A 21,129-nucleotide genomic window follows, 5' to 3' on the forward strand; every position below is an offset into this window, starting at 1 on the left:
GACACGTGCTTTGCCTTCAGGGGCGAAGAGGACCTAAAGGCGAGGAGCAGCGCGAGCTTGTTACAGCGATTCTGCAAACACCAACCTCGATCTCACTGTTTTTTTTTTTTTAATCCACTGATACATTGTGGTTATGTTTAATAAATCTGAGAAGAGATGTAACTTTTTTCTCCTTAAACCAAAAATTTTAAGTCAATTTGATTTGTCTATTCAACTTAGGTATATTTATATTCTTAAAATGGTTTCTGAGCTAACAGTTTCTTTAAGGAGTTTACTTTTTTGAATTTAGAAAATATTTAACTTACGTATATGCTTATTTTTGTAAATCAGTTTTATAGAGCTGTATTTAAGGGTATAATTTAATATATCATCTGAAGGTAGGAAAATAGTTCACACACAAAAAGAAGTAAAGGTTTTTCTAAATTCTGAGCACAGACGTGTAGATAGCTGTGTGCATCAGTGCTACAGTTTCAGCCTCAGCTCTGATGTGAAACCAGAGGCCTCTCAATATCCATATCAGAGAGCTGTTTTCTATAATTGATTCAATTCAGATAAATAAGCAGATGAACAGAACAAAAGATACACCAAATTTTTTATCTTGCTATCCAACAGAATAGATCTCCATCAGCTATCCAGCAGAAACCATAAATTAAATCCATTTGTTACTCCTAATAATACTACTAGAGGTATTACTGCTTGTGAATGAACCAGAAGCAAAAACGAAAGTGTAAACTTTCTAGAGAAACACAGACAAGAGGCAGAAGCAGAGGCAGGCAGGCAGGCAGGGGAGAGAAAAAAGATGCAATGAAATGGAATATGAAAAGTTAAAGCTCGCTTGCTACTTGGAAGTTTCTTTGGGATCGAAGAAAAGGTGCCCTAAGCACAGCAGTGAGGAGTGCTTCTCGTTCACTGCGTTCTGTTCATGTGCATTCCTCCATGGGTGACTGCCAGAGCTTTAAACTATAATTTTTAGAAAGGTAAAATCGTACAAGCAGAACATGAATGCATCAATTTTATTTGATTCCTTGGTTAATGCGAAACTAGTAAGACATTAAAACTGGTGCAGTGTTTGACTATAATTAGATATACATAAATTTAATAAATGATTGAGGCGAGGTAGCTAGATTAGAAAAAAGCAATAATTTATTATCACATAAGGTGGTAACTGGAAACTTTGCAGTTACTCATTCTCTGGATGGAAATCTGTAGGTTAATCTGCCCTTACAGAGTTTCAAAACAATCCAGTCTATAGAAAATTAAGCCCAGTGAAAGAAAACCTAGTGCTATATCCTGAATGTTAGTATACCCCCAAATTCAAATGTTGGAAGGTGATACCCAGTATAATAGTATTAAGAGGTGGGGCCTTTTGGAAATTGAAAATGTTGAGGGCTTTGTCTTCACGGTTAAGATTACTGTCCTTATATGAGAACTTGTACTGTAACGTCATGTACCTCGGTAGTGTCCCAAATTTTCTGATCAAGAAGATTATGGGGCCAAAGAGGAAAGTGATCGCTGACGTAGAGTGTGCCTAAGGAGAGTCACATGGGAGAAGATACTCTCTCAGGCTTTCACAGAGAGCACATTGGCCAAGCAATGGCCATGACTCATCCACATGGCTGCACTGACAAAGGTTCTACAATCTGAGGTACAGGATCTCAGGACAAATCCTGAGGGCATTTCACTGACCTTCTCAGACCAAAAAGCTACAACTCTTGTTGCATAGGTCCTGCTTTACCTTGGTCTTAACCATCCAGTAGAAAAGTATGAAGACGAAATGTAGGAAATAAAGCCATGCTGTTGGGTTGAGCTGTGGGGGACTCAGGTCAAGAATTTCTGACATTGCCAGTTAAACAGAAGACCCAATGCTATTATGGGCTACTGGACTCTTTTGGAATATTTTGCTGAGTTTACACACCTATAATATTCAATAACGGAACTTAGAAAAAATGGGGTATACCGATGAATGTCCATTTTGTATCTGTGTATTCAAAGTGGTTGGGATAGATATATAGTTGCATTCTCTTAATGAATAGAATGATTTGTTCTAATGGTGTTTGTAAATAGGATCACAAGTCCACTTCTTGTACAGCAATTAACCACTAAGAAGAATATATGCAGTGTATTATTTGTTGAAACTGTACTTCCGATTTGATTTGAAACTGTCTCATTGCTGTTTATCAATAAAACTTTGAAAAAAAAAAGATTACTGACCTTATAAAAGAGGTAAAGGAGGCTGCCTTACCTCTGCCTCTGTATGTGGACACAGAAAGCACTGCCTGTGAATAGCAGGCTTCTTCAGACACCAGACCTGCTAGTAAAAAACTTTAGTTTTCCCAGCATCCAGAACTGAAAGCAGTATAGTTTTTTTTTTTTTTTTTTTTTTAATAAATTATCTAGTCTAACATATTTTGTTATAGAGGACTCAAATGGATTAAATCACCTAGTAATGTCTTTCAGATAATTTTTCTATTTATTAATTTTTTGTATTTTAGGGAAGAGTCCACAGGGTGTTCAGGATCTCACTACTATATCAGACTCATAGTGATCCGCCTGTTTACAGCTTCCCAAGAGCTGGGATTACAGGCGTGCACCACCACACCTAGTCTCAGTTACCTCAGCACGCCCCGGGGGCAGGGCTGGCACTGCAGGCCTGGGGATCAAACCCGCAGTCCCTGCACCTGCTTGCAGGTGCTTTAATCCGCCGAGCTATTTGGCCCTAACACTGGTTTCCAGAGGCTGAGATTTGTCTTTGAATCAGACTCATAGTGATCCTCCTGTTTTCAGCCTCTGAAGAGCTGGGATTACAGGCAGGCGCCACCATGCCCAGTCTCAATTGCTGCCCCAGAATCAGATAATTTTTCTATCCTAGTTAGCAGTTATTAATAATTCTTTAACTTTTTTTTAACTTCTGAGTTTTAATGAATGCATACTTAAAAATATGGGAAATATAGAAAATAATTTTAGAGAATTGTAATCTTTTCACTGATAATATAAAATGTATTTTTTTCTGCCTTTAATATACTGATTATCATCCAGAATGTTAGGAATCAGTTGCATTTGATTTTAAATTACTTATAAAAATAGGTGATATACTAATCACAAGTATTACTGTTTTCATTTTCCAAATTACTATTTCATTTCTTAATTTCACAGTATTTCAAACTTAGTTTTGCTATGTTAGAGGACGTGTGTGGCTTAGCACATCTGTGTTTCTGTTCTTAAAATGAATCTAGACTTTGATGTACTGTTTTACAAAACTGTTAACAGAATGCAAAGCAATTGGAGAAATAAGTTAAAACAATGGAGACTTTTTACTATGTGCCTAAAAATGATTACTTTCCAGACTTTGCTTTAACTGTATTGCTTACTAAAGAAATTCAGGACATTACATTGTCTAATTGCAGACTTTTTGTCATACAGGAACACCTAGAGAGTGAAATCTTTGGTTCCTTGGAAAGGAGGCAAGGTTAGGATCTGCTTTCTAAATGCCCTGAAGCCTTTCCCTCTCCCTGTTAACTTTTACTGAATCACCTCAGATGACTTCTTTCTTGTGCCTTTGAGCCCTCACAGCATTTGTTTTAGGCATGGCTGAGGTTTCTAGAGGCAGATGGGTGAGGAGACAGGTGCATTTTATCACAGGAAATACATGCCCGTTGGGGAACCGCTTGGCTGGAAGCAAGACTTGGCCTGTTCATATTGATGTCCTTTCTACACGACGTCGTCTTTGGGGCTTGACTGTGAAGCTCATTAATCACTGAAACCATATCGTCTTTCTCCAGCATTTAAGATAGGTTTTCTTTTGTATAGCAAGAGGTGAGCACTATTATTTTCTTCTTGTTATCAGCTAAATCCTTGAAATTCAGGAACTTCTGAAAAATAACTATGCTGATTAATTTTCACATATCCAAAACTCTGTGCAGAGTCTAGACTTCAGAAAGCAAACTATTAAATATTGCTAATCAAATCACTAATTTATGAGGAAACTGAAGGTAGCTGCTAGTAGTTTAAGTAACTTTTTTTTTTTTTTTTTTTTTTGTAACTTTACTTTCAAGAAGCTACTGGTATAATATTGTAAACACAGTTTTTTAGAGTGTACTAGTCAGACTGTCATGGGTTGGGGTTTTTTCAAGGTGAACAATACAATACTGGACACATTTTGTAAGATTATTTTATAATGAATCACCCAAAGAATCGTATACAACCAGTGCAGGAAATCTGTCCACACACTAAAGACCAAAGAATTCAGCTAAGGGCCTGAATCTCACAGTAGTATTCTGCATGAGTGTCTTCTGCAGAAGACCTAGAGCTCAAAACAATGTCTCCCATGAGTCCTACTGGAGGCTAGAGTCCATGACAATGTCTCATGCAGGCCTGCTTCATGGGTGTGCACTGGGAAGGCCCAAAGGTCAGTGGTAGAATCTAGAAAGTCTGCCAGCAGGATGAAGGATCTGTGCTATCAGGCTGAGGGATCTACACTGGAGCCAAGAAACAACGCTCAAGATAAGCAATCCCCAGGACCACATGCGGTGCCAGCCATACTTTTCAGAGCTCCCCTGAAAAGTACCACAGCCATCCTCAGCAACAGTGAGGACCCCAGCTCCTCCGAGGATGAGGAAAGCCAAGTTCCCATCAAGAAAGCCAACGTGACAAGCTTCTCCTTGAGGCTGAGCTGTGCACCATCTTCCCCTCCAGAGCCTGGAAGCGGTGCTCAGGGTGAGGACCAGAGCTCTCAAAGTGAACAGCACCCATTCTCAGTGACAATGACGGCTCAAGCTCATACTCTTGACGAGACCACCCAAACTCACCAGGAAAGCCAGCATCATTCGGTTCTCCAGAATAGCCCAAAAGAACCAGCTTCCAACAGCTTCTCCAGCAGTTTCCCTAACAGCCTTTCCAACAGACTCTCTAGTTCTGTTCTTTTGATGCAGGCAACAATCCTCAGGTGGGCCTCCCACACACAGGACCATGCTAGGTCAGTTCAGCTGGGCGTTTACAGGTTGATCACTAATCACAGATCCCTTAAAACCAAAAGTGAAAACTAGCTTAAATTTGCTCATAGCCAACTTTTATTTGTACATTGTCATTTGTTCTCACAAGTATTATTGAGGGTAAGCAGTAATGTTAGTCTCGTTTTAAAATGTAGACAATGAAATTTTAATTGTTTTAAATACAGTCTTTAAAATTTTTTAAAACCATTTATGTATTTATATGTTTGTTTGGTACAGGGTCTCTATGCAGCTCAGACTTGTAGTGATCCTCCTGTGTCAGCCTCCCCAGTGCTGGGATTATAGGCATGCATCATCACGCCCAGTTTTGGTGGCTGGCACAGCATGTGGTATTGAGGATTGAATCCAAGTCCTTGTGCTTGCCAGGTGGGGACTTAGACTGCTTAGCTATCTCCCTAGCCCTAGACAATGAAATTTTAAAAAGAAGCCAAATTACTATTTTGCTTAGGGTCAAATAGCCATAAAGCATGTAGTAGAGTGGGATTTAAACCCAATCTTTTGGCTATGAATGCTGAGCTCAAATCACTTTAACTGCTCCCTTTCAATTTGTAGTTTATAGTTTATAGGTACCTCCTCTGCCTGCATGTATTTAAAAATATATACATCACTGGTTATCACAAGTATGATCAAACAACTCTGGGGGGGTCCCTAAAACCCTGTCAGAGGATTATTTCCATCCATCCGTCCATCTGTCCGTCCTTCCCTCCCCTCCCTCCCTTCCTCCCTCCCTTCCTTCCAGTGTATTTGGTACAGCTTCACTATGAAGCTCAGACTCATACTGATCCCCTGTGTTTTCAGCTTCTCCTGTTCTGGGATTACAGGTATGTGGCACCATGCCCAGTCTTAGTGGCCATCTCAGTGGGCCCAGGAGTGGGGTCTGTGCAGCATGTGGTGCCTGGGATTGAATCCTGGTCCCTGCACTTGCCTAAGCAGATGCTTAGTCTGCTGAGCTATCTCATCAGCTGTGGCAGAGGATGTTTGGGGTCAAAATTATTTTGACTCTCATTTTCTCAGAACTGTTCACGTCCATTTTCTCTTTAGTGTACAGGTTCATGATGTTGGCAAGTTAATGCAAAGGCAGACATGAGAACCAGCCTGTTCATTGTTAAGGTGGGAATTAAAAAGATTTGTAAAATATACAGTAGTGCCATTTCCCCCTGTTGAGTCTTTCTTGGGAAAGACTCATGGGCGCCGGCCGCAAACAAAGACGCATGGACACTTAATGCAAGCAAAGCGAGGGCTAGAGCTAAAAATGCTGCTACCCTGTCTTTGGTCTTTATTTTTATATATCTTGAGTCTCAGCCTTTGGGTTGCTTTAGGTGAACATAATAAGATCCTATCCTATGTGTCCAAGATTAATGTTTAGGCTATCCTATATGTGAGAACCTGCTAGGCATCTGGGAGCAAGGACACAGAAACAGGGTGTCCTTGAGTTCCAAGTGTTCTTGGTTACTCCTGCAGCTGTTGCTGCCCTATTTTCTTTTTCCTAGTGCCACATGCCCTGCAGGTTATTTAGCATGTGTCTATATTAACTCTTTCTTATCCCAACATCCCCCCACTGTATTTTTTTTGATTGTGGAAAATATAGTTTTCTTTTTTTTCCTCCACAAACTAAAGTAAACATGCTGGGTTTATTTATTTATTTATTTATTTATTTATTAAAGTGAATTAATAGGGTTTTTTTTGGGCAGAATTGGGGATTGAACTCAGCCCCTTGCACTTGCCAGGGAAGCGCTTATTCCACTGAGCCATCTCCCTGGCCCCTGTACATATATTTTAAAAGACTTTTAAGATCTAACCAAGTATCTATAGACATAGTCAGATAAACCATTTGGAATTCTCAGTAACTTTCTATAAGGATTTTTTTTTTCCCCTCCGAATGCCTTCAGGGCAGGTTTGGCTGGCTGGAGTTGTGGGGATTGAACTACAGCAACCTGAGGCTGACAGCTTTGTGGACGCAGCCACTTAAAGAACTGAGCTAGGACCAGGCCCCCACTCAGTAACTTTCTAAATGTAAAGCAATTCTGAGACCAGGAAATTTGAGACCTGTTGATTCATAAGATGCTTTGCCATTAAGGCAAATTCCTCTTATTTTTCATTTCCCAAATAGTACATGCATTTTCCTGCACTATCTGTAATTATATCTCCTGCTGCGTTTGTGACTGTTGAATGTTGACACTGAAAAGGCCTTAACTAAATAAGATGTTAAAAAAATGCCACATTCACAAAAGAAGAAATGCCACCATCTTATGTAATGAATTAGAATTCTCAAGCCAATAGAGAATTTAAGGGACTGTTTGAAGACATAGTTCTTTCCCTTGAGGTTGGTGTTGGGGCCGTTGAAGACAATAGAAAGAGCCAGAAGATACCCTCTCAAAGTTAAACGTATGTATTGTTAATACTTGGGAATGTAGTTTTTGTCCATTGAATTCATTCAGCTGTTTCAAAAACAATGTGAGCTTTGCTACAACCTTTCCCTTTCTCCCTTGAAGAAACTGCTTTTGGGGTTTGATTGGTTCAGGCTCTCTGCCAATTAATTGTTAGACCAGTATGAAGATGAGAATATATATGTGTATAGGCTCTCTAACTAAATTATTGGCTGTGCTCTGGATTTACATTTGTCTCTCCTTGTATAGTTTTGGTTGCCTTAGTTAATGCCACAGTGGATGATGAAGAAGAGGGGAAGAAGCAGCCTATATATCACTCAACCTCTACTGTTCAACAGCTTGCTGATCATACCCTGATTTTGCATGCAAGGGGGTTGGCTTGCCCTCCAATTTCTCATCTAGAGAAGGGGTTCTCATGAAATGCCCCCATATCTTGTTAATGTGAGGTTACTGACTGTATAGGTCAGAGTGTAGTCCAACATCTGAGCTGTTGAACTTTCTAACAAACTTCCCACTGATGCAGATGCCACTGGTATAGCCCAGAGTAGGCATAATGCCTGTCTTACGGTGATCCAACATTTCTCTGAGAGGAGCTATGTAATCGGTTTTTCTTTTTCTTTTTTTTCTTTTTTTTTTGACGGAATCAGGGATTGAAGTCAGGCCCATGTGATTGCCAGGGAAGTGCTTATACTACTGAACCATCTCCCCGGCCCCCGTATGTAATCAGTTTGCCTGTTGCCTTCTGTACTTTTTATTTTTATTGATACATTTTAGCTACATATAATGATAGCATTCATCGTTGGGAATTTGTACCTGCACATGATGACATCTTTTTTTTTTCTTCATGTATTTGCTACATGGTCTCATTATGCAGCTCAGACTCATAGTGATCCTGATTTCAGCCTCCCCAGCACTGGGATTACAGGCATGTGCTGCCACACCCAGTCTTACATGATATATTTTGATTCTTTTTTTTTTCCTTCCCTTTCCCTCCAACCCCTCTTTGCCTCTTTACTTACAAAAGCTTTGTTTCCTTTTTGTTTTACTTTTATTTCCTTTTTTCTTGTCCCTTTCTTCCTTTCTTCTTCCTGCTTCCCACTTTTCTTTTTCCTCTCATTTGAACATTTTCTTTCCATTTCCCAATATCTGTTTTACATTTTGGTCCTTATTTACACATTCAGTTTCTCACACCAGAGAAACAATGCTGCATTTAAACATGTGCATCCAATTTATTTCACTTAAGAATATGTTCCCATGCATTCATTTAGCCAGAAATGTCTCGAGCTTATGCTTTTTTTATGGCAAAATAGAACTCCATTGTGTAAGAAAACTACATTTTCTTGTTCATTGATGGGCTTTTTTTTTTTTTTTTTTTTTTTTGATGTTTCCAAGCTTTAGTTATTAGAAACTGTGCTGCTGTAACCATGGGTGTGTATATATTTTTGTGATGTATTCCTTTGATTCTTTGGGGAAGATACCAAGAAGCGGAATGGCTGGGTTAAATGGAACTACTTGTAGATTTTTGAGGAATCTCCACACTGATTTCTACAGTACTTTTTTTTTTTTCCTACTGGTTGCATCAGTTTATACTTTTACTAACAGTGCTAAAGGATAATTTTTTTCTCACAGCCCTGGTAAGCTTTGTTATTGGTTGATTTCTTAATGCTAGCCATTCTTTCTGGAATGAAGTAGAATCTCACTATTGCATTTCTCGAATGACCAGTGATGTTGGACGTTTTTCATACATTTACCATTTCTGCTTTTTAATCTAATTTTAATCTCTGGCATATGGAAAGCAGGTTTTTCCAGCAACATTTATTAAAGATACTGTTCCAGCAAAGGTGTTTGGCTTCTTTGTCAAAGATAAAGTGACTAAGTGTTTGCAGTTGTTTCTGCATCTTCTAATCTATTCTATTGATCCTGGCCTCTGCTTTTTGTCAGTACCATACTGCTTTAATTTCAAGTCAGGGATTGTGATGCTGCTTGCTTTGCCTTTGCTGCCCAGAATTGGTTTTGCTATTCTAGGTTACTTCTGGTTCCAAATGAATTTTAGTATTGTTTTCTCTAATTCTGTGAGATACTGTTGGTGTTTTGAATGGGATTGCATTAAATCTGTATCAGGATTTGGAAGTGTGGCCATTTTCACTATATTGGTTATTCCTGTCCAAGGGCTATCTTCCCATATTTGGAAATCTTGTTTGATCTTCTTTTTTTGAATACTGTAGTTTTCATTATAAAATCTTTTACTTTTTTGTTGGATTGATTCCTAGGTATTTCATTTGTTTGGATGCTGTTGTAAAAGATGTTGTTTCTCTAATTTCTCTCTCTTTGAGTATGTTATTCATGTACATGAATGCTATTGATTTTTTTTTTAATTTTTAAAATTTATTTATTTATTTTTTGCGGAACCGGGGGTTGAATTCAGGCCCTTGCGCTTGCCAGGGAAGCACTTATTCCACTGAGCCATCTTCCCGGCCTACTATTGATTTTTGAGTGCAAATTTAGTAGCCAGCATTGCCAGCATTGCTCCTGAATTTGGGTATTAAATCTAGGATTTTTTGGGTGGCATTTTTGGGGTCTTGTATGTAGAGTATATCATCCAAAAGAATGATAACTTAGCTGCTTCTTTTCTTGTCCTTTTTTTTTTTCTATTTGTTCTGGCTAATAGTTCCAGAATTGTATTGTATAAGAGTGGTGACAGTGGACAACCTTGTCTTGTTTTTTATTTTGGAGTGAAAGCTTTCAGTTTTTGTCTAGTTAGTATGATGTTGGCTGTTGGGTTATCATAGATGGCTTTTATCAGATTGAGGTAAAGACCATCTATTCTGATTTTTTATGGTTTTACATGGGCTGGCCTTGAACTCAGAGCAGTCCTCCTGCTTCAGTCTCCTGAGTGCTGGAATTACAGGAATGTGCCATCACACCTGGATGATCATACAGTTCTTACCCTTGCTCTGCTTTGTGGTGTGTTACATTTATTGATGTGCAACTATCTCTGCATCCCTGGCATGAATCCTTCTTGGTCATGGTATATATTGTTCTTGATGATTGCTGCATTCTTTTTGCTGGTATCTTATTGAGGTTTCTTGTGTCTGTGTGCATCAGAGAAATTGGCCTACATTTCTCTTTTTTCGTTGGATCTTTCTATGGTATTGGTGTCAGGGAATGCTTGCTTCCAAGAAGGATTTTGGGAGTATTGCTTCCCTTTCAGTTTCATTGAAGAGTTTTGAGAAGTAAGAGATACATTCTAATATTTAATTTTAGAAAAAATTAAATATGCACCCTATTTTGGTTGTTGTTGTTTACACTGCATGTCAAATTTATATTGGAAAGTAGATACTGAATTTTTCTCCGGAGTTGCTCAAGGCTCTGGCTACTCCAGCTTCGAAGAAGGCAGAGAGAATCAGTATCTTAGATTTACTGCCTAGCCATTCTCCATAGCTGTTACATACCTGTTGAAAACTGTGTAGTGATTTGCACTAATCAAATTGGGAACGATAGAACATTATTCACTGGTAGGGCTGAAATAACCTTTAGTTCTTTGGAGATGATCACTTCTTTCTTGTTACTTGTATTGTTTTCCATTTTTGAAATACAACGTCCTTTATAGGAATTTGTATTTCAAAAGGCCCCACAAGGGAGAAACATAAATCATTTATGTTTAAATTATCAAAAATCTTGTTGGAAAGAAAGGAAACACAACAAAAGCAGCTTTAAGAGAACAAAGGAACAAAAAACTGCATGTTTTGTGAAATAATAATTTTGATGTTCATGCTTTTACTGAGTTAACTATAAAGAGGGGTGTTTGAAAATGAGTCTAACTCAGGTCAACAGTTTCTGACATTGCCAGTCAAGCGGAAGACCCAATACTATTATGGGCTGCTGGACTCTTTTAGAATATTTTGCTGAGTTTACACACCTAGAATATTCAAATAACGGAACTTAATCCAAAAAAAAGGGTATACAGATGAATGTCCATTTTGTATCTGTGTATTCAAAGTGGTTGGGATAGATATATAGTTACATTCTCTTAATGAATAGAGGGATTTGTTCTAATGGTGTTTGTAAATAGGATATCAAGTCCGCATCTTGTACAGCAATTCTAAGAAGAATGTATGCAGTGTGTTAATTATTGAAACTGTCCTACCGATTTGATTTGAAATGGTCTCATTGCTATTTGTTTATCAATAAAATTATGGCAAAAAGAAAATGAGTCTATTAGACTGGGGATAGCTCAATGGCTTAAGCCCCTGCTAGGCAAACACAAGGTCCTGAGTGCAATCTCTGGTACCAAAAAAAAAAAAAGTTAGAAAAAAGATACGAAAATGAGTTAATTTAACTGTCTTTGATTGGCTGGCTTTTGTAAATAGCATAAAAATAAAATTGATCTAGGAGCTAAGGGGCCAGTTTGTGTGACTCCCTGTTTCTATGATCACTGTACTGTGTTACTCCTCGGTTTCAGATTTTATCATCTCTGAAGTGAACGTCTTCAAAGTAGATAAGTGTATGGTTTGTTCTTTCCTAAATAATTATGAGACAGCCCCTTTTATGTGTAAACTACTCCACAGATGGAGAAGACCAAACTTTCACATGAATTGAAAAGCTGGAATAATACTTGGTGGTAGTATAAATTGGTTATAATTAGAAATACAGGAAAAAAAAACCCCATGAAGTAAACTAGGTTAGCAAGGTGGTGGTCTAGGGATAAGAGGAATGAAAACATAAACTGTGGAGGTAATGCACTTAGAAAAAATCATTTCAAGCTAGTACAAATACAACTGATTTTCATTTAGTAAATAGAATATATTGCTTATTTATTGAAAATATCCTTACTGAGCCCATACTTACTATGTTCTTATTTCATGATAAATAAAATGGGTGAATGAACATAAACATTAGAATTAATGAGCCTGAGAATGAAGCATAAGCTGAAATCATGGAAGAATTTACATTCATTTTGCATCATCTAATTAGCTTTAGACGTGCTTTTTTTTTTTGACATATGACAGGCTCCCAACCATACACATCAGGAACTGACAATTTTTCTCTGTCTCTGTCACCGCAGTGGCTTCTTTCCTTCATGATTAGTTTTAAAGGTACAGAGCTTCATTCCTATAAGCCTCAGGGCTTACATTCAGAAGACAGTTTACATAAAATTGTATAGTACATATGGACTTGGGTATTTCTTGTTACGTAGTTGGGATCTCAGTGTTGTTTTAACTTGCTACTAAAGGCTGGACTTCTTTTTATGCATTGGCCATTTGTACTTTTAAGAAGTGTGTCTATTCATTTCACTTGCCCATTTTTTGCATGAGTCTGATTTTTAAGGAGGTCTGATTTCTTTGAGTTCCTTTTTTTTTTTTGTATTTTAGGGAGAGGTCTACAGGGTGTTCAGGGTCTCACTACTAGATCAGGCTCGTAGTGATCCACTGTTTACAGCCTCCCAAAAGCTGGCATTACAGGCACGTACCACCATACCCAGTCTCAATTGCTGTCTCAGCACGCCCTGGGGGCAGGACCAGCTAAGCAGACCTGGGGATCGAACCCCTGGCCCCTGCGCCAAATCCGCTGAGCTATTTGGCCGGCCCTGAGTTCCTTAAATATTCTAGATATTAGCTCACTGTCTGAAGTGTAGTTGGCAAATGCTTTTCTCTATTCTCTGAACTGTTGTTTCCTTTGCTGTATGGAAGCTTCCTAATTTGATAAGTCTTATTTGTTGATTTTTGACATTTCTTGAACAATTGGGTTTTTTGGCTTTTTTCGTAAATTATTTGCTCACATCTTCAAGAGTTTTATCTTCATATGGATTGTTTTAATATTTACGTCTTAGAACTATTTTGATTTTAGTTTAGTACATGAGAGGTATGTGTCTAGATTTCATTTTTGCATGTGTAAACATAGCCCAATTTTCCTAGCTTGATTGTTCATGAGGCTCTCATTCATCCAGTGTATGTGTTTGGCCTCCTTTTCAGGTGGCTGAGTGTGTTTGGGGCTGTTTCTGCATCTTCTCTTCTTTCCCATTAATGCACATGTGTTCTTGTGCTGTTTGTTTGTTTTTTAAAATCACTGTAGTTTTGTGATGTGACTTGAAATTCAGGATTGTAATACTGTGTAGTTTGCTCTTGTTATCTAGGGTTGCTTTAGCAAGTCTGGGTCTCTTCTGGTTCAATATGAGTTTTGCAATTTTGTCCAGGTCTGTTATGAATGCTGTTGATATTTGGATTGCAGCTGTATTAAATGTATACATCAGTTTTGGAAGCATGACCCAGTAGAGAGTGTTGCGTCTGCCTATCCAGGAACAGAGAATGTCTTTCCATTTTCTGGTGGCTCCATTTTCAGAGTGCTACAGTTTTCATTGTAGAGGTCTTCCACTTCCTTAGTTTAATTCTTTCTTTTTTTTTTTTAATTTTAGTTCTATTTTATTTAATATCACAGTATATTTTGACTTACATGTTCTGTGTATCATAATTTATGTTGACTGTATTTAAAGTAAACTTCTATTTCTTTATTATTATTTTAATTGTACTTGTTTTATTTATTTTTTTGTGGCCAGCTCAGCCCACCCTGGGAGTGGGGCTGGCATGGCATGTGGTGCTGGGGATCGAACCGTGGTCCCTAGGCTTGCCTAAGCTTGCCTAAACAGGTGCTGTAGACCACTGAGCTATCCTGCCAGCCCCTTAGTTTAATTCTTAAGTGTTTTAATTTTTCTTGTTATTATTGTGAATGGTCATTTTCCCAATTGCTTTCTCTTTGGGTTCATTATTGGTATACAAGAATATTTTTGATTTTATACCTACTATGTTGTTAAATTTTGTTATTCTAGTAACTTTTTGGCTGAAGTTTTGAAACTCCTATTAAAGGATTTTGTCATCCATAAATAATGATAATTTTGACTTCTTCCTTTCTTAAATATATCCCTTTTATTTCTTTACCTTGCCTCATTGCTCTAGCTGTTTTGAATACTATATTGAACAGGTTTTGTGATAGTGTACCTTCTTGTCTTGTTCCTGATTTTAGAGGGTAATAATGGCTTATATCTAAAGCCTCGTGCACTCATAGCTGGTGCTTTGGGAGGTGACTGGATCATGGGTGTGTGATCCTGGGTCAGAGGTGTGCGATACTAGAGCAGTCCATTGATGGGCTCTGTAGCTGGGTGAGATGAAACATGGTGGATCAAAGTGGGTGTGGCCTGTTCATCCATCCACTCAGGCACCCGCCCAACCTGCCTGCCTGCCTGTGGTGCTTGCTGCTTCCTCCCTGCAGTGCCTCTCTGCCATGCTGTGCTGTCTTAGAGCTGGCTGACTAGACTGAAACCCCTACAGACTGTGAGATAAAATAAACATTTACTTCTTCAACTTGTGTGTGTCAGGTATTTTCTTCCAGTAATGAGAAAAGTAGGAGGGAAGGCTTTGTTTTCCCCCATCGCCCTGCTTGCTTTTGATGTCCTGGTACATGAAATATTGTTTGCTTGCCTGCCTGCCTGCCTGCCTGCCTGCCTGCCTGCCTGCCTGCCTGCCTGCCTGCTTTCTTTCTTTCTTTCTTTCTTTCTTTCTTTCTTTCTTTCTTTCTTTCTTTCTTTCAAGTGTATTTGGTACAGGGTCTCACTACACAGTCGGACTCGTAGTGATCCTCCTGTTTTCTGACTCCCCAGTGCTTTCTTTCTTTCTTTCTTTCAAGTGTATTTGGTACAGGGTCTCACTACACAGTCGGACTCGTAGTGATCCTCCTGTTTTCTGACTCCCCAGTGCTGGGATTACAGATGTGTGCCACCCCACCCAGTCTCAGAGGCCAGCTCAGCCCGCCCCAGGGGCAGGACCAGCCTGGCATGTAGTGCCAGGGATCGAACCCTGGTCCTTGTGCTTGTCTAAGCAGGTGCTTAGTCCACTGAGCTATCTTGCTGGCTGGAATATTGTTTTCTACCCTTTGATTTTTAGTCTACAATTTTTTTGCTTATTTGAGACTATTGTATTTTGTTTTCTGATCAAGTCTACCAATCTGTGTTCTTTAATTGGAGGATTTAGCCCATTTACTTTGAGGGTTATTACTGAAAGATACTTTCTTACTCCTGTCATTCTCTTGTTTTTCTGTTGTTCACTGTTTTTTCCTTTTTGTTTTAATTATTCACTTTGTTGGTGTATTCATTCTATTCAACTTTTATTTTTGCTTTTGACTTTGTATGAACGTCATTGTCACTGCCTGAGATATAGTATTCTTGAGTATTTTTTTTGAGTATGGTGCTCATAAATTTCTTCAAGCATTCTTTGTCATAGAATGCCATTATTTCTTCATCAATGTTGAAACTAGTTTTGCAAGATATATTAGTTTGAGTTGAAAGTTGTTTTATTTTAGGACTTGAAACACTTCACTCCAAGCTCTCTCCTTTAAAATTTTTGTTGAAAAGTCTGCTGTAATTCTAATGAGTTTACCTTTAAAAATGTTTTTTCTCTGACAGCTTTTATGGTTCTGTCTTTATATTGAACTTCTGAGATTTTTAAACTAATATTATGCAGAGACTCCTTTCTCATTGTAGTTATTTGGTGTTTTATAAGCTTTGCATACCAGTATGTTGCATTCGTTCCCTGTCCTGAAAAGTACTCTGCTGCATTTTTGTGTAAACAAATATTAAAATTCCATTTATTCCGTTCTCTTAATTTCTTTTTTTAAAAATGTATTTGGTTGATACAGGATCTCACTGTGCAGCTCAGGCTTATGGTGATCCTCCTGCCTTCAGCCTCCTCAGTGCTGGGCTTACAGGCATATGCCACCATGCGTGGACTCTGGTTGGCTCAGCCTGCCCTGGGGATGGGGCTGACACATCATGTGGTGCTAGGGATCAAGTCGTAGTCCCTATGCTTGTCTAAGCTTGCCTAAGCAGGCGCTTTAGTCCTCTGAGCTATCTCGCAAGCCCCGTTCTCTAATTTCTTAGTCCAGTTAGCTTTTGGATAGACATTTTACTGTCATCTAGTAGCTGTGGATGTATTACTTGGTGTTAGTATTTTTAAGGTTTCTCTGATTATGCCATTATGTGGTTCCATTTTATTCTCAAATTCTGAAATCCTGTCTTTACATTGGTTGTTTATTGTCATTATGAATTCCATAGAATTCTTTGTCTCTGGGATTTCTGTTTTATGTTTTTTGGAGTTTGTCTCTTTGGTAAAGTTATCATTTATATTTTAAAATATTTTGGCCTGCTCTTCCAATTTTTTGTTTATTGTATTAATACATTGGCTGGTTTGATTTTTTTTTTTCACTCTTTTTGAATTGTGTTATCTTTGAGTTTACCAAATTTGTTTTTTCTTTTCTTTTTTAGTACTAGGGACCAGACTCTGGACCTTGTGCTTGTCAGCAGAAGCTTATGCCACTGAACTATGTTCCAAGCCCTGAACTTAACCAAATTTCTTTGCATACTCTGTCATCATTTCATATAACTGAGCTATCTGTTGTTTGCTTTCCTCTCTATTGGATCTCTTGGGCCTACTTTGGGAAAATTAGGGAGTCTTTAAAGGAGTTTTGCTGTCTTGCTTCCCTCCCTTGCTCCCTCCCTCCTGACTCTTTCTTTCTCTTTCTGAAGGTTGAGGTGATACAGAATAAGCTGAATTTATGTTGTTATGAAGGTTTTAGTTATGTTTTTAGTATTATATTCTTGACTTCATGTTTCAAGAAGTATTGTTTACCATTGCATCCTGTTCATTCATTTGTGTTGGACCCTTATTGACTTCCTTAGTTCCTGTGAAGATGGTTTGGTGTGTGAATAACCGTTTACCTAGGTATGCAGATAATAGTGTGACTTAAAACAGTAATTGAAAATCTTCAACACAGAAAAGCTGGGGAACAGATGGCTTTATAAGGGGCTTCAGACCCCAGATATCACTGGAGCCAACAGCCAGAGAGCCTGGATGAAATGTTCACAGCTGTGAGCCTTGGGAGTTCTGAATGTCCCTCACTGGTGTTTTAACTTGTAATTCCTTAATAATGCATGATGTTGAACATTTTTATGCTTATTTGCCATTGGTACATTTATTTTGGTGAGGTATTTGTTCATATCTTTTGTACATGTTTTCATTAGGCTGGTTTTGTTGTTATTGTTCAGTTTCAATAGTTCTTTATCCAAAATGTCTTTTGCAATGTTTTCCTCTAGCTTATGGCATTACCTTTTCTTTTTAGCAATATTTTTCATAGATCGTAAGTTTCTAATTTTAATAAAGTGTAACTTACCAACTTTTACCTAAATGGGTAAAAGTTTACTTATTTTACTTACTTTTTTTCTTTTTCTTTTTCTTTTTTTTTTGTGGTACAGGGGGTTGAACTCGGGACCTTGCGCTTGCCAGGCAGGTACTCATGCCGCTGAGCTATCTCCACAGTGGGTTATGCTTTTAGAGTTATGTCCAAAACTCATTACCAAACCCAAGATCACCTAGATGTTTTCTTCTAAGTATTGTCATTTAGAAGTTTTATGGTTTTGAATTTTAGTTCTAGGAGTGTGTCTATTTTGAGTTAATTTTTGAGTAAGGTGTAAGTCTGTTTCTGTGGTCATTTGCAATTGGAGATCTCTTCCAGCACCATTTGTTGTCAAGATAGTTGTTTGTCTTTTGTCTCTTCCTGTGAACTTCAGAGTAAGTTTGCTTTGACTTTTGTTAGGAATGTAGTGTCTATATATAACCTTGAGAAGAATCAACATCTCAATAATATTCAGTCTCCCAACCCATAATGTGTATTTTCCCATTTATTTATGCTTCTACACTTGATCTTAGCCAAAAGGCCGAGAAGCGATTATTTATGCTTCTTTAATTTTTTTTTAAAATTAATTTAAGACAGGGTCTACAGGTTGTACAGGGTCTCACTACATAGATTAGACTCACAATGATCCTCTTGTTTTCACCCTTCCAAGTGCTGGGATTACAGGCGTGCACCACCATGCCCAGTCTCAATTGACCTCTCAGTGTGCCCCGGAGGTTGGCCCAGCACAGCAGGCCGGGAGTCAAACCCCCGCCTCTGAGCTCTGCCTTTAGTCTGCTGAGCTGTCTGGCCAGCCCTTTGATTTCTTTCATATACACTTTACATTTTTTCTCTTTAGTCTGCTTTAGTCTGCTGAGCTGTCTGGCCAGCCCTTTGATTTCTTTCATATACATTTTACAGTTTTTCTATGTACAGATTCTATATATTTTTTTGTGATACTGTAAGTTTTTGATTTAAAATCTAGTAATTTCTGATACAAGTAAAACAGTTGGTTTTTGTATAACTTTTGTGTTTTGAAACCTAGCTTTTTCTAGTTTTTATTTTTGATATTTTTACATAAGCATGTCACCAAAAATGACAGTTTTTTACTCTTTTTTTCAATTTGGATACCATTTTTTCTTTATGTTATTTTACTAACTAGAATTTCAAGTGGGATGCTGAATAGGAGTTAGAGAAGATATCTCTGCCTTGTTCATTTTATTACTATTAAATGAGAAGTCAGTCTTAAGTCTTTTGTTATTTTTTATCAAGTTGAGAATGTTTTCCACTATACCTAGTTTGCTAAGAGGTTTTTTTTTTAGTTTTTAATTAAGAATGGATTATGTTAGATGTTTCCTGCATCAATTGATGCACTCATAATGATTTTTCTTGCTTTAACCCTGTAGATGTGATTCTGTTCCTCGCTTCTCTCTCCCGTTTTTTTAAAAACTTGCTTTTCTCATACATATGTTCTTTGTTCCATACAAAAGTGGAAAGAAATGATATGTGAAATATAAAGAAAATAAAAGTGCGGCCGGGGAGATGGCTCAGTGGAATAAGCGCTTCCCTGGCAAGTGCAAGGGCCTGAGTTCAATCCCTGGTTCCACCAAAAAAAAAAAAAAGGAAAGAAAAGAAAAGAAAAGAAAAGGAAGAGATTGGGTAAGAAGAAAAAGCCCTGAGTATCTGAAATAAATCTCTCTGGTTTATGGTATTTAATGAGATACATTGTTAGATTCAATTCCTAATACTTTGTTGAGGATCTGTGTATGTATGTTCATGAGCAGTATTAAATTATAGATTTGCTTTTTTCTGTTTTTTTTTTTTTTTTCTAGTTTTAGTGTTAGTAAACCTGATATTTAAACTTTTTTGGTTCTTTGTTTTTTTCCATGTATATTCCTGTCATTTTAATTGTGTGAAATGATACACAATCTGTATTGTATTTATTCACTTAAATTGTTTATCTCTGACATCTTTTCAGTTTGTAATAAAGCTGTTGGTATTGCTTCATAAATCTTACATGATTTTCATTTAAATACTTATATTTAAAATCATTGAATTTTAAAATGAGAAATGTTCTTTAAACAGCTCAATTTATGAAAGGACTATTATACTGAGGATTATTTAGATTTCTTCTCTGGGATTCTAGTTGTATGAAGAATGATGAAAAAATCATTTTCCTTTAGCTAAAAATATATGTCACAGTATACTTTGTGCTTACATGGGAGCTTTGGAAAGAATAGGGTGGCCAGCCACGTGGCTTATCAGTGTTGAGATGGTCACAGAACAAGCCTTGCTGGCAGTAGGGGCATACGTTTTTTTCTCACCCAACTCTTTTTTTTTTATCTTTCACATATTATTTCTACCTTTATATGAAACAGATAATACAGTTTAATAATGATTTATTTAAGTAATACACTTAAAAACAAGTAAATTTAAGAAAGCTTGCAAATTTCTGTCTTTAAGAACATTATATTTTTAATTGAAAATCATGTATTTGTGGGATACAATTTATAATTCAAAACATTTATAGTGTAATTAATTGATCAGAATAAATGTCATACCTATCACCTTAGACATTTTTTTTGTGTTGGGATCATTCAAAATTCTCTGTACTAGCTTTTTTTTTTTTAGGACAGGGTGTACAGGGTGTACAGGGTCTCATTGTGTAGATCGGACTCATAGTGATCTTCCTGTTTACAGCTTCCCAAGTGCTGGGATTACAGATGCGCAACACCACGCCCAGTCTCAATTGCTTCTTGGCGTCTCAGCGCGCCCCAGGGGTGGGACCTGCACAGCAGGCCAGGGAATCAAACTCCTGGCCCCTGACTCTGTCTAAGTAGGCACTTTAATCCGCTAAGCTCTTTGGCCGGCCCTGTACCAACTATTTTTAAATAATTAATTTTTGTCAACTGTGGCTATCTTGCTGTGACAGCATTATAAGTTACTCATCCTCTCTAGCTACAGCTCTACATATAAGCATTCTCTCCATCTTTTTCCCAATTTTCTTTCCTCATCCTTGTGTTTGTTATTAAAATATTTTGCAGCCTAACATAGGTTTTGACTGGGAAGGTGATGGCAACAGAGAGGAAATTATGGGATTTAGTAAATTAAAGAGTATAGTAGATTAATTATGAGATTTTTTTTCCTTAGAAAAAAGTGGCAAACTATCATGTTTGTATGTCTACTATTTCCTAGGCAGAGAATCCCCCTAATGGACCAGAATGTGGCTATGGCTCCTTTCACCAGCAGTACTGGCTTGATGGAAAGATTATTGCTGTGGGGGTGATTGACATCCTTCCATACTGCGTTTCTTCTGTCTATTTGTACTATGACCCTGATTATTCATTTCTGTCCTTGGGTGTCTACTCTGCATTACGGTAAGACAACATTTTGCATTTGATAAAATGGGTTAATAGAACTTCAAATAATTGCTCATTTGATTATATTTTATTATGTAATAACAGAAACCCTATTTGACAGTATATTATAATTTATTGCTATTGCAGTCCTCCAGATATATA

The 21,129-nt window shown here is 37.6% G+C and overlaps 1 protein-coding gene across 7 annotated transcripts in view; it reads left to right on the forward strand.

Annotated features, from left to right (window-relative positions):
- Ate1 (arginyltransferase 1) overlaps positions 1-21,129 on the forward strand; it is a 217,264-nt gene that overhangs the window by 53,721 nt on the left and 142,414 nt on the right. For all 7 annotated transcript variants that reach the window (XM_023708959.1, XM_023708962.1, XM_023708961.1 and 4 more), the window contains one exon: positions 20,804-20,985. In XM_023708959.1, the coding sequence (XP_023564727.1) occupies positions 20,804-20,985 (182 nt within the window). The remainder of the gene's footprint in view (positions 1-20,803; positions 20,986-21,129) is intronic.

This window comes from Octodon degus, unplaced genomic scaffold (genome assembly GCF_000260255.1).
Source record: "Octodon degus isolate 3935 unplaced genomic scaffold, OctDeg1.0 scaffold00010, whole genome shotgun sequence".
Lineage (NCBI taxonomy): Eukaryota > Metazoa > Chordata > Mammalia > Rodentia > Octodontidae > Octodon > Octodon degus.